This window comes from Biomphalaria glabrata, chromosome 7 (genome assembly GCF_947242115.1).
Source record: "Biomphalaria glabrata chromosome 7, xgBioGlab47.1, whole genome shotgun sequence".
Classification (NCBI taxonomy): Eukaryota; Metazoa; Mollusca; class Gastropoda; family Planorbidae; genus Biomphalaria; species Biomphalaria glabrata.
The window spans coordinates 25,897,241-25,912,469 of record NC_074717.1 but is presented as its reverse complement, the minus strand read 5'-3'; the positions used below and the strand labels follow the sequence as shown (position 1 = coordinate 25,912,469).

Sequence of the window (15,229 nt, the reverse complement as noted above, 5' to 3'; positions counted from 1 at the left end):
ATGTGGATGCAATATGTCTTTGTCTCTTGGGACTGAACATGTGGATGCAATATGTCTTTGTCTCTTGGGACTGAACATGTGGATGCAATATGTCTTTGTCTCTAGGGACTGAACATGTGGATGCAATATGTCTTTGTCTCTTGGGACTGAACATGTGGATGCAATATGTCTTTGTCTCTTGGGACTGAACATGTGGATGCAATATGTCTTTGTCTCTTGGGACTGAACATGTGGATGCAATATGTCTTTGTCTCTTGGGACTGAACATGTGGATGCAATATGTCTTTGTCTCTTGGGACTGAACATGTGGATGCAATATGTCTTTGTCTCTTGGGACTGAACATGTGGATGCAATATGTCTTTGTCTCTTGGGACTGAACATGTGGATGCAATATGTCTTTGTCTCTTGGGACTGAAATGTGGATGTAATATGTCTTTGTCTCTTGGGACTGAAATGTGGATGCAATATGTCTTTGTCTCTTGGGACTGAAATGTGGATGCAATATGTCTTTGTCTCTTGGGACTGAACATGTGGATGCAATATGTCTTTGTCTCTTGGGACTGAACATGTGGATGCAATATGTCTTTGTCTCTTGGGACTGAACATGTGGATGCAATATGCCTTTGTCTCTTGGGACTGAACATGTGGATGCAATATGCCTTTGTCTCTTGGGACTGAACATGTGGATGCAATATGTCTTTGTCTCTTGGGACTGAACATGTGGATGCAATATGTCTTTGTCTCTAGGGACTGAACATGTGGATGCAATATGTCTTTGTCTCTTGGGACTGAACATGTGGATGCAATATGTCTTTGTCTCTTGGGACTGAACATGTGGATGCAATATGTCTTTGTCTCTTGGGACTGAACATGTGGATGCAATATGTCTTTGTCTCTTGGGACTGAAATGTGGATGCAATATGTCTTTGTCTCTTGGGACTGAAATGTGGATGCAATATGTCTTTGTCTCTTGGGACTGAACATGTGGATGCAATATGTCTTTGTCTCTTGGGACTGAACATGTGGATGCAATATGTCTTTGTCTCTTGGGACTGAACATGTGGATGCAATATGTCTTTGTCTCTTGGGACTGAACATGTGGATGCAATATGTCTTTGTCTCTTGGGACTGAACATGTGGATGCAATATGTCTTTGTCTCTTGGGACTGAACATGTGGATGCAATATGTCTTTGTCTCTTGGGACTGACATGTGGATGCAATATGTCTTTGTCTCTTGGGACTGAACATGTGGATGCAATATGTCTTTGTCTCTTGGGACTGAACATGTGGATGCAATATGTCTTTGTCTCTCGGGACTGAACATGTGGATGCAATATGTCTTTGTCTCTCGGGACTGAACATGTGGATGCAATATGTCTTTGTCTCTCGGGACTGAACATGTGGATGCAATATGTCTTTGTCTCTCGGGACTGAACATGTGGATGCAATATGTCTTTGTCTCTCGGGACTGAACATGTGGATGCAATATGTCTTTGTCTCTTGGGACTGAACATGTGGATGCAATATGTCTTTGTCTCTTGGGACTGAACATGTGGATGCAATATGTCTTTGTCTCTTGGGACTGAACATGTGGATGCAATATGTCTTTGTCTCTTGGGACTGAACATGTGGATGCAATATGTCTTTGTCTCTCGGGACTGAACATGTGGATGCAATATGTCTTTGTCTCTCGGGACTGAACATGTGGATGCAATATGTCTTTGTCTCTCGGGACTGAACATGTGGATGCAATATGTCTTTGTCTCTCGGGACTGAACATGTGGATGCAATATGTCTTTGTCTCTCGGGACTGAACATGTGGATGCAATATGTCTTTGTCTCTTGGGACTGAACATGTGGATGCAATATGTCTTTGTCTCTTGGGACTGAACATGTGGATGCAATATGTCTTTGTCTCTTGGGACTGAACATGTGGATGCAATATGTCTTTGTCTCTTGGGACTGAACATGTGGATGCAATATGTCTTTGTCTCTTGGGACTGAACATGTGGATGCAATATGTCTTTGTCTCTTGGGACTGAACATGTGGATGCAATATGTCTTTGTCTCTCGGGACTGAACATGTGGATGCAATATGTCTTTGTCTCTCGGGACTGAACATGTGGATGCAATATGTCTTTGTCTCTTGGGACTGAACATGTGGATGCAATATGTCTTTGTCTCTTGGGACTGAACATGTGGATGCAATATGTCTTTGTCTCTCGGGACTGAACATGTGGATGCAATATGTCTTTGTCTCTTGGGACTGAACATGTGGATGCAATATGTCTTTGTCTCTTGGGACTGAACATGTGGATGCAATATGGCTTTGTCTCTTGGGACTGAACATGTGGATGCAAATTATTTCCTTAGAATTGTTGACGTGTGTTAATTTCGTTTTGCTTGTCTAAGTTTTGAGCTATGTGAATGTGTGTGGGTTTCTTTTTTATATTTGAGGAAAAAAATTATGTAACAATGCAAATAAAATAGCTTTGCAAATAAACAAAAACTAACTTTATCTACATGAGCTCAAAGGTACTCTAATTACCAGCCCCGTAGATATTTTTTTTATTCCACTCTGAGGTTACAAAATCAAATTCTTTCCACGAATTCTAACATGTGATCCTCTCGTTTCGGAAGCCAAAGGTTTTACCACTAGGTCACCAAACTTGTTTTCGAATCTCGGTGAAGACTGGGATTTCGAATTTCGGGATTTACAGGGTGCCCCTGAGTCCACCCAACTATTAGTTAGAAGTACCTGGCGGTTGCTTCGCCATCCAAATCAAATCATCGTCATCGTAATTTTATTTTTGCAAAGCTTATATCAACTCCCTCTGTCTGTCTGTCTAGTAAAACGTGTGTACACTTTATTTCTCCCGCACCTATTCTCGGATAAAGCTGAAACTACGTACAATAATTCATTGACATAGACAAGACATGAATCAATAAAAAAAGGAACCAATTAGACAATTAATTACTGGTAATTAATTAGTTGAATAGCAACAAGTGAAACTAATACCTCTGTATTCACAGATAGGGCTAAATGTGTTGGGCTTAGTTCCCTTTAAATAATTGTTAACGTTATTTCTCCCTCACACATTCTACGATCAGGTTAATACTGTAAACACTTATTTATTGTACCTAATATAACATGAATCAATAAACTAAAATGCTCAATTAGTCACTGAATTATTGGTAATTAATTATTTTGTTAGATATCGAATAAGGGTAATATCTCGTACATTATTGGTAGATATAGTTTTAAGGACTGAGTTCTTTCCCTTTAGATAAGCTTTGATCTTTTTTTTTTTAATGGATTTATTTTATATTTGTCTTGTTTTATTTTACAGATTATCTAAACGAAAATATAATTCCTGACCTATAGCTGCAACACCTGTGAAAAAGGCAAACAGGACAGATAACCACGACACGACCAGTGCTGCAGTACGTAGTTGGTTCCCCTTGCTGGAGTTCAAGTTAGTGGCGTTATCAGCTTCTCCATTTTCTATTTCGCCATTTTTCGCCTCCGTCACTTGTAAAGCTAAAACAAAATCAAACTAATATTTAGACAAATAAACATTGACATGAGTAGGATAGCTCTACCCAGGTCCACTGGATTCCTGTCTTTATTTAGAGTAGGAGATGTTGGGGATTATCACTTCAGACACAATATTAGGAGCCAAAAAACAACTATATAAGATAAGATAAGATTAGTTAGAATCTTTATTTAATAATAATAATAATATTCATAGGCCTATCACCAAACACTTTCACAGTGGCCACTGGTAAAGGGACACTACAATGTTTCCCTCTAACGAAGTTCGACCCTGGCAGTGACTGTGGATTGGCTTTTCTTTTCTATAATTCTGATACTAGAAATATATATTATTCTTGAAAAAAAATTGTTTTAGAATTTCACAAGTCAGATGGACCTTAAGGACCGATGAAATACTGGAATTTTTTCTCGTTCAACATTTACTGAACATTGTAAGTTTTCGGTTTTAAACCATAACAAAGAACACACAGTTTCTATTCAGCATTTACTGGGTATTATAAGTTTTCGGTTCTAAAACATGACAATATACACATAATATCTATATATAGTTACCGCCATAGTTGAAAATAGTCATCACAAGACACATGCCATAAATACCATTTAACCAAATCGAAAGTAGTTAGAAGCTAGTAATCCATTTCATGATTTGTCTATCAATAAATGCAGCGTCTATTTGGATAGTTTACGCCCACTTCAGAAATGATTGTTAATGAATACTTAGTATTGTTTTTTTTTTTAATCGGAACGAATCTAGAAAAACTGACTCAACATATCCCTTAATTGAATAACTTTTTATCAGCTCCCCCCCCCCCCCCAAATCCCTTTTGCAGTCCTACTACTATTTTATTCGATTATAATAATAAAAAGTAATCCGCCATTAAAAATATCTCCAGCTATGTTTCTACCGTCTTAACTCTAAAACGTGTATGCTACCCAGTGGCGTAGCGAGGTGGTACCCATGGGCACGGGATCAGTTTTTGATCGTGCCTCTCACCCCCCCCCCCTTTTCCAATTAAGAAAGCAGAAGATTGAGTGACAAAACAAAGAAATCGAGTCTTTATGTTTGTACCAGTACATTGACAAAACCAAACAAAAAAGACATGCCAATGTAGGTACTGCCTTTTACAACAGTGTCATTACATTGGGCCCAACTTGGTCATGGAAACCCTTCGCGCCATTGTTGATGCGCCACTGATGATACCTTAGAGTCCCAGTGAGGGGCAAACTACTGACTGCGGGCCAAGTCCGGCCCGCGAATAAAGTTTCATCCGGCCCGCCACAAGTATCGCAATAGGCAAATAATTAAAATAACAATGTCATTCACAATGAACATTTTAAAATGCAAGTTGAGTTGAAACTTTGAAGTAATATTGCGACCAACAATTGAGTCCAATATATTCCGATACTTTGCTTCTAACAAAACAAAAAAAAAAACAAACATTACCCATGCATGACCGAAGACGAAAGAAAACACACGCAAAAAAAAACAGAAATTCTCCGACAAGAATGTTATGCCAGCCAAATGTTTAAAAACGTTTCATTATAAAATACTTTCTAGTGTTCGCTTTGTTCAACAAGATTTGATTCTGTTTTTGCCAAGTTTTAGTTCCTTATACGAAAAGTGATTTTGAGTGTGTAAGTTTATATCGAAAGACTATAACATCTAGAGTCGAATCAATATATAAAAATTGTCCATCACAATTAACTTCAAGTTCTGTTTCATTATTATGGACGAAAGTACCGATGCTAAAGTACAGCGCAATCGGTCCAATGTATAAGGAAAACAAAATATATTTCTCAATAATTTTAGCATGCGTGTGCTCCTAGAAAGGCCAGCTATTTGTCTTGAATATTACGAAAGATAGAGCGCCAATATGACAGGAAAAAAATATTTGAGATTTTCAATGAAAGCAATCCCGAGAACAAAAGTGTTTTCTTGAACTGCATCACACACCCTCTATAAAACTGTTTTAAATATAAAACCAAATCCTATATGTAATAGTAAAGCTTGTAAACGCTATTCGCTCCTACTGGCTAACAAACTATATAGTACATTCTACAATCTGGATGTGTTTTACTCATAGACTATATATATACAGGACTGCCAACTGTGCGCACCACGCCTATATTTTTCAATTACATAAGTCCCGTACACCGAGGGTCCTTGGTTGCAGTGTAGTGTTAGAAGAATGACTTCCGGTGAATTAGTTTACTATATGAAGAAACCATCCATTTTACACCAAATGATGAATGGAAAATTAGTTGTTTGTTTACCTTAGAGATCTAATCATAATAAGCCAGATTGTACAACATATGATGATGATGATGAAATTTTAAAACTACTTATTATAGCTTTATGTTCTAACATTATTAATATTATGAAGTAGGCCCTAATTTGTGTATCCTTTTATAAGCAACATAAACCATATTTAAATTAACAAATATCTACATGCTTTTGATCTCCTGATAAATTAAAATAAATACAGCATAAAGGGTGATAAATAATTCTTATTAGGACGTAATCATCTTCTTTTTTGAAGGAACTTTTGTATTATAAAAGATAAGTTAAGATAAGATAAGATAGAGTTTTCAATTTTCAAATCACTTCTAATCACTTCATTTTGAAATCTACTGTTTTCTAAGTCCCTTTATACGCATTGCTCATGCCACCAATCCTTTAAAAATTATCCAGTACACAGAATCATACACTCCATAATAATTCTCTGTATTCTCGCATAGCCACAACATTGGCTAATTTATGTTTAGAAGAATAGGATGTTATTTGGGATTTTATTTAGTTAAAAAATAATAATTTGCAGAGCCAAAATTTTTAGGCATATTTTTCATTTAGTCATAAATATATTATTGCTTTTCATTTTTAATGGTTAATTCTGTCTTAAAATATATATAATGCATACTTTCTGTAAACAAAACTCTAAATAAATTTTTAAAATAGGTATAGGTGTAAATAAAAGTTGGTAAGGTATATAAGTAAAAAATGACACTCTCGAAAATGTATTGACTCTTCCGTTTATCGCTTATTCATTTCATACTAATTAGTATACAATGTAAAAAGTAATTGTTAATTGTGATGAAAAGAGAAAAAATATATATTATCCAAGCTGGCATCATAATTCAAACATCGTGAATGTTGTAAAATAAGTTTCTACCGGAAGTACCTCATCTCACATTTTGGTGTTGAACGAAACTTATGCTTAGTTACCCTTAGTGTTGGCAGTCCTGTATATATCTATATAGTCTTTGGTTTTACTAAACAAGAGTAAGAGTAAAAAAACAGAACGTTATTTTTAGCGAGTTTGGCAACTAACAAAACGAAACAAAAAATTGTTATCAAAACCCCCGCAGCTTGAATGCATACTTAGAACATTCATCAGTTTAATTTTAATATATTATGTCCCGCCAAAATTTTGTTTTAAATTTTTGGCCCGCTTCTAAAAACGTTTGCCCATCACTGGCATAGATAGTAGCCCATCGTATGGATGTTTAGTATTATGAAGTCTTAGCGTGTGAACAGTATTGGGACAAGCTGTTTGCACCAGTTGACGGAATGATGATAGGATCGTCGATTTATGACTTAGTCGACATGGGTACTAATGAAGCTGCTGTTAGTGTGTGTGTATAGGCTATTTCACATTGATGTGTGCTGTGTGTATTGGCTAATTTACATTGATATGTTGCTGTGTGTGTAATGTACGTAGCCTATTTCAAATTGATGTGTTGTTGTGTTCGTCATGTGTTGCTGTATGTGTGTGTAGGCTATTTCATTTTGATGTGTGTTTGGTGTGTGTATTGGCTAATTTACATTGATGTGTTGCTGTGTGTATTGGCTAATTTACATTGATGTGTTGCTGTGTGTGTAATGTGCGTGGCCTATTTCAAACTGATGTGTTGTTGTGTGTGAGATGTGTTGCTATATGTGTGTGTAGGCTATTTCACATTGATGTGTTGCTGTATGTATTGGCTAATTTACATTGATGTGTGCTGTGTGTATTGGCTAATTTACATTGATGTGTTGCTGTGTGTGTAATGTGCGTAGCCTATTTCACATTGATGTGTTGTTGTGTGTGTGATGTGTTGTTATATATGTGTGTAAGCTATTTAACATTGATGTGTTACTGTGTGTTTGGTTTGTCTGTGTAGGCTTTTTCACGTTGATGTGTTGATGTATGTGTGTGTAGGCTATTTCATGTTGATGTGTCGCTGTGAGTCTGTAGCCTATTTCACGTTGATATGTTGGCGTGTGTGCGTGTAGGCTATTTCAAGTCGATGTGTTGGCTAAATGTATGATGAATAAAAAAATAAACTTAGCGCTAAAAACTCGTGTGTGCCACTTACCTGTATAAGTCACGGATTCTCTAAATTTTGAACTGTTTCTTTCCTGTTTCTTAATTTTCATTTTCAAAATATTATTTTATAAAGTGGCATAATTCATCGTTGAAATTCAATTACGCCAAGAATGTGTGTACGCATGTGTGTGTGTGTGTTAATTCCAAAACGTCAAAAACCACATTGAAGTAAATACAAAACTGCAGTAAGCATATTTTCAAAGATCTGTGTAGCATGGTCAAAGAATACACCAGCTGCCAAAAGCCTTGTCTGCATCGGGTATGTCAAAATATGCAGGTCGCAACAGGTCTGTGTAGTCACGTGAATTACAGTACTTCTAGTTAATCTTCAGACTCAGAGACGATGCCTTACTATTATTACTACTGGTGAACTCTTTAATAATAATCATAAAAGTCCTAAAAATTCTCGACAGAAATGAGTCAACTCTGGATTGAAAAATTCCACTATTTGCATAACCCGGCGTAAAGCCAGAAAAATGAAAGTTGATGCAATTCGTCTCTGATACACTTTTAGGACTGGTCACTTAGGTCTGACAAAGTAGCAACAAAAGAAATACTAGGTCCAGCTGAATAAATTAATATCTACTGGCGATCTCTTGTCTGTTGTTGGAATCTGTTGTGGATGACTTCTGTCATCTGTCCAGTTAGAAAAACGTGCTTAGGAGATAACGAGAAACTGAAAGCGTCAGATGGCAAACCCTGGACTATATATACAGGTCAAAGAGTCAACAGGATGAGCATTTTTAATTAGGTTTGTTTGTCATACATCAATTACATTGAGAGGTTTATAGAACCAATTATCTTTCGAGAATGTGTTTAATTTTTTTGTATGATTAAAAACTTCAATTCTTTATAGGCTAAACACACACATACACACACACAAACGCACGAACACAAACATGCAAATGCATGGAAAAACTCAATCATAAGACAAACAAGGGAAAGAACGGCTAATTACTGCCATGTATCTGAAAATGCCAGGATTTAGCTCGCTTTTGGCCATATAAGACTAAAATAATTAATTAATTAGAACAAGTTGATTATATTATTGGTTAATTTTTGGATTGATTTGGGTATTATTGTCATCGACAATGAATAATTATGCAACATTTCAACTTGAGCCGAGAATGAAGAGTGTGAGGAAAGACGTGTCAAAACGTAATACGGGGATTAAATCCATAGATACATCTACAACTCTCATTAACTAACAGTTATTTACCTTATGTCGATATAAAACAAAATAATTAATCACCAATAATTTATTAATTAATTGGTTTTTGTTTTTTAGCGGCCCCCAAAAAGGGAAAAGATGCTATTAGTTTTTGTGGCCTGTCTGTCCGTCCGTCCGTCCCGTTTAGATCTCAGAAGCTAGAAGAGAAAATGAAAATCGGACTTCATGATATTTTAGAATTTAGATCATTCAAAGTTCTGATGCAACGGCTAATTTTTTCTTTTCCGAAAGTGAACCATCCAATTTTTAAAATTATATATGCAAGCAGATTTTTCAAAAAATTACACCACTTTTCAATGAAAAACTTCAGGGGAGGTAACTTTTTTTTAAATAGTTCATCAACTTCTTCATTAATAACTCAAGCTTCACTCAAAGACTCGCGTAATGGTACAAAAAAAATTGTATCTAAGGTCACCATGGTAAAAGTGTCAATGGATCATCATGAAATATATTTTCCATTTACTAACTAACTCATACTGATTCAAATGTTGTTTTTAAAAAAAGAATTTTGATACAAACTTCGTTTTAGTTATAAGTTTCAAAAATAACGAACTACTTTTATAGCGCGCAGTTTTGACATATCCTTATTATAGGGGCCTACACTTGACAGTCTAAATAAGACTAAATAGAGCCCAGATCTAGATATATTTATAATATATTATAAATGTATTGATAATTTCAGCAAAAGTTTAATTATTAAGGCTATAACTTATCTTCCGACAGCTAAGGGGTGCAGATTTATTTATTATGTAAACAATAGTATCACATTAAGAAATGAATAGGATACGAACAGCACAGTAGGCTACACCATTACCCGGTAACAAAAGGCCTATTATTCATGATCATAACATTAGCCTAGATCTAGTAAGATTAAACGTGTAAATTCATACGAGTTCTAGTCTAGATATAGTAGATTCTATATCCAGATTCTAGATCTAGACTTAGATCTAGATATAGACTTCAGTGTTGGTCTTAGGCCACTGCAACCTATGCTGCCGCAGTGGGCTCCGCACTTTCATAGGCCCCTCGCGAATTCTAGGTGTAAATTATTTAATTAAACCATTTTAACTTATCATTAAAGGGTACCTGGAGTTCTCCTGAAAGTGCAAAACATATGAAAAAGTCATGAAAATCTCCTGAAATTATTAAATTCTTCTGAAAAATCATGCACATCTCCTTAAAAACAGACAAACTTGTCATTTCGGAGTGTCATTCAATATGGGAAACGCCAATCCTACTCGCATTAAAAAACAAAAAGCAGTGTCAGCTTTATTTAATAAAAATGTAATAATAAGGCGAATTTTAACCAAAAAAGTTCAAATAATTAATTAACTTAAATGGTCACTGGCATACAAATATCTATGTCGACATCTTTAAAAAAAAAGCGATATTTTGCTAGTCGATCTAGATCTAAATGGCGTATCTGAATATTAATCGGCTTTTATCTACTGTAGATGGCTCGTAAAGTTAATTTGACAGTAATTTTGTACTTAGTAAAGTGTGAATAAAATCCAAAAATGAATTTATTTTCTATTACGAAATCTTAATTTTCACTCATCATCCTTATCTCTACCCAGACTGGGCCCGCGCAATCCGTTTCGCATAGGACCCCGCAAGCTGTAGGACCGGCCCTGATACAATTAGAATCTAGATCTAGACTTAGATTTATTTCTAGATCTAGACTTAGATCTATATCTAGATCTAGACTTAAATCTAGTTCTAGTAGACCTAGACCTAGACTTAATTAGATCTTGAATCTAGACTTAGATCTAAAACTAGATGTAGCTAGATCTGTGCTGTCTAGTTTGTATGACTATTGAGATAGGGCCTATACTATACGATAGATCTAATTTTTATTTACGAAGGGAAAGTCATACTTAAGTAGGTCAAGAATTATTTTTTTTTTCGTGTTGCCAATTTATCTAATTTTGTTAGAAGAATAAATCTTTTTAGTTTCTCTTTATTACATGTAACATGTTATTAATTTTGAATGTATGGATAAGGTTAATAATTATTATTTAAAAAAAAAATAAGTGTACGCAAAATGAATATATGGAGATGCTGTGGCTGAGGAGTAAAGCACTTGGAAAGGAAGTCCCGTGTTCGAATCCTGGTGAAGACTCTAGGTGGACCACTTCGGGGGCCGATTTTAAGTTTGTGTTTCCACACAAACTGTCTTTGTAGCCATGTTTTATATTGATTCATGTCTTTTTTTCAGGTACAATGAATAACTGTGCTAAGTTTCAACTAGATCCGAGAATGGGAAATGACAGACAGACACTGAGTTGATATAAGCTTTGTAAAAAAATGATGACAGCACAAAAGGTAAATTATAAAATATAGCAATGCGATGTCATGCACCTACCGTTATTATACAAATATTATCAATGCATTGTTCTAAGCCTACGCTGGACAGTGGTGTCTTTAAAGCGTAATATAACGAAACTTCTGTATTCTGTATCAAACTATGGCTACGCAATTTTCTCCCATATTTATTCATCATCATCATGTATCCCTTGACTTTGGTCTATAGGGCTGCTGTGACAGTTCTGATAACAAAATCCCTCCAATTTCCCCTATCTGCAGCTGTTCTTAGTAGGATAACAAGGGAAAGACAGGTCCATTCTTTTACATTGTCCAGCCAGCTTTTCTTTGGATGACCCTTTCTTCGTGCTTCCTCCACTAATAGTTGATAGGCGACTAATATTTAACGTAATAAATTCTTTTCGAGAGATGAATTGACTTAATTTAACAAATTAATTGAATTTATTAATGATTACTTAAACCGAAGTCAGTAGCCACTATTAAAATATTTATGAGTTATGAGAACACAGATACAGGAATTTATACGTAGTCCTATATTTATGAGTTATGAGAGCACAGATACAGGTAATTATATGCCCTTTCCAAGTAAAGATTACTAGTAAACCAGAACCACTTTCATAAAAAATTGAACAAGCAACATCTAACAACGTGGGCTTCTTTTTTTAAAGACAAATCTTCCTTTATGAAGCTGATTAACTTTTGTAAGAACTAGAAATCTACATCCTTAAAAACTTATAAAAGACAATTTTTATATATGTATAAATATTAAAAAATTAACTCTAGAAGTCTAGATATTGATTTCTACAGAAATTCAACATATGACGATACTATCTCGATATGCAAAATGTTCCTGTACATCTATTTATTCATTTAACACTTTTGTTTACATGCGAGAATTCTGAATGATGTGTTATCAAAATAAAAAGAAGTTAGCCAAATTTAATTTTAAGATGAATTGGAATTTTGAAAAATTATAATGGTCAAAACAGGGTTTATAAGCTTTTATTTTCCCAAAAAAATATTCAAATTTTTAGGAAAATCGTTTTGAGATCCATGTCCACTCAAGCAGGTTTTATGTAGATTTAAGGCAGGCTTGAGGAAGTATTGATATGTGAAGTATTCTTATAAACTCTATAAGAGCCTTGAAATTGAGATGCTAATATAGACATAAATATCCATTACATCAACGCCCCATGTTTCGAATCACTTTCTGTTATTGTTACAGCAGTAGGCCTAGTGCTGAGATTGACATTTGTAGTCCAACTGAATTTCCATTTGTTTGGACAAAATGATCTTATCTCTTACTTGCGGTAATTTTATTGCTTTCTTAAAAATGAAAGTTTAAACAAAAAGTAGATTAGTGGTTTTAACTAAAATCAAAACTGCGTAGTCTAGTTTATTTGAAAACAGTTTTCATTGATGCAAATTAGTAAAAGCCCCATGACTTTGCCGTTACAACTCAACCCAAGAAAACATAAAGACGCAAAAAAGGCCATGTTATTTATAACAAGAACTTTCACATTTAGACTAGAGAAATAAATTTAGTAAAATCACCAGACTCAGAGTTAGGTCTACTTCAGGAGAAGACTGGAAAGTAAAGTAGCAATACTATACTATACCGTAACTTTCAAATACAAAGCTTAATAAAATAGAAATACAAAGATAAAAGGCACATTTCTTTTTCCGTATGTTAGGACAAACTCATGCATTACATTGACACAAGTGTTTCTTCTCAGTGGCCTCATTAGGTTTAGTGTCACCCAGCTAGTCAGATGGGGAAGCACCATAAGTCTACCCAGAGGCGCCAATTAACGTGTTTTGTTTTTTTGTTGTTTTTTTTTTACATTTCTGAGCTGCAGAAACTCCTGGCGTGTAAAACGCATTAATTTTCACATAGTAGGTAAATTACAAGTGAAATAGATGTAAATTAAGAAGTGTTGGGACGGGTTGGTACTGAACTGTGAGACTTTGAAAGCAGTAAGAGTATTTAAGCTCGTAATGAGTTTGATCGTCACATTCAGCGGTTTTACTAAATTAACAGGCTACTTATAATAATAATAATTATTAGTAGCTTTTATATATCTTTATATAGCACTACTTTCATGCTTATAGCATGCTCAGAGTGCTATGGTCCAATCTCATAGGACCAGTGGGGGAGGGGGTTTCTGGGAGAAGTTTTTCCGTGCTGCCTTTAGGCGCTCAGTAAACACAACTCTGCTCGAGCCAAGACAAGCTAAGTTCAATCGTATTTGGACTCTCGACCACGCTTCCCAATGCAAATACACCCGATTGTTTTGTCATTAAAAATGCCTTCTCTGCACCCTTTTGTAAATACGTAATGACTCATACAATTGTGGCAAAAACTAATATAATATAGATACTAAATGTGCAAAAGTATATTTGGATATCAAGCTGCAGTCACTTAACTTTATTTTTTTAAAGTTGTCTACAAAAGTGCTTTTTTTTTATAAAGTTCTTTTTTTTTTCCTCGACGGTTTCACCCCTTGGTGTTACCCGGTGCGGCCCGCATCCCTAGTGGCGCCACTGTTCCTTCTTCCTAAGTGCGATTCCATTAGAGCAGGGGTGGGCAAATTACGACCCGCGGGCCACATGCGGCACGCCAGAGTGTTTCATGAGGGCCCGCGGACACCTATAGAATCCAGTCAAGCCCAAAGAGTAAACATATAAAAAATGCAAATATATTAAAATTAAATAGTTTTAACTATCTTCTTATCACTTATGGTAAAGAGGCTAAAGAAACATTGTCTCTGCATGTCATTCTAAAAAGTTTAAAGTGAACGAAGTGCTTTTTTTTTTGTCATATTTTGAATGGTATACTCAAAGACACAAACTGAGGCCAATATTTATTCAATGCTATGAAGAACTGTGTTGAAAGTGTTAGGTTGGCCTGGAGCAAGATGGCAAGTGTAACAACTGATGGAGCCCGTGCTTTGACAGTTGTTTGTTTTCTTTTTAAATAAATTAAAGAACAATACCCCAAATATAAACTCTACACGGAAAAGGTTGCACGAAGCTGCATTGAATATCAAACAAATTATTGACTCAATTATCTCAGCGATCAAACTTATCAGAGCTAGGGCAGTTCCGAGAAGTACTTGAAGCTGTGGAAACAAAACATTCCGATGTTCGGTACCACAGTAGTGTACCCTGGCTTAGCATAGGCAAGATATTGAGAAAAATATTGGATCTCAAGGAAGAAATTGTTATATTCCTCGAAGGACTTTGGATGTGACTTTGTTACTAATATTTCCAATGAAGAGTGGAAAACAGACTTCATGTTTTTCATCGCAATTATTGCAATGGGTTGTTTACATATGAAATTTATTTGCATGTTTTCAAACGAAACTTTTCTGTTTCTTCTGGCTAGCTAGTGAAAACAGGTTTTATCATTTTCCTTTGCTGAAAGATGATATATATATATGCACCCCCCATTACTTTTTTTTTTTTTTTTAATGCGGCCCAAGATTGAAAAAGGTTGAACACCCCTGCATTAAAGTATGGAAAGGGTTGCCTGAACTAGCCAGAGAAATTACTTAGCAGAGTCAAGTCTCTAATTAACATGCACGACTACATTAATTAACGCATTAATTAACACGTAGAACTTAGATCAAGTAATTATCTTCTCTTTTGAAAAAATGTCTGTAGTTTAAAAAAGATGTAATAAATCTAGATAAAAAAAAAACAGATTTAATTTGTCGCCGGACTCCACCCAGCTTCCTATTGAAAA

General features: G+C 35.3%; 1 protein-coding gene across 2 annotated transcripts in view; it reads right to left on the bottom strand.

The window, feature by feature from the left end:
- LOC106057393 (transmembrane protein 163-like) overlaps positions 1-15,229 on the bottom strand; it is a 38,544-nt gene that overhangs the window by 13,501 nt on the left and 9,814 nt on the right. The window contains exons 1-2 of one of the 2 annotated variants that reach the window (XM_056035917.1): positions 7,915-8,828; positions 3,382-3,543 (exon numbers count right to left, since the gene is read on the bottom strand). In XM_056035917.1, coding sequence (XP_055891892.1) covers positions 3,382-3,543; positions 7,915-7,975 — 223 coding nt within the window. In that variant the 5' untranslated portion in view covers positions 7,976-8,828. Of the gene's footprint in view, positions 1-3,381; positions 3,544-7,914; positions 8,829-15,229 lie in introns of those variants that run through there. The other variant, XM_056035916.1, reaches the window with a different exon arrangement.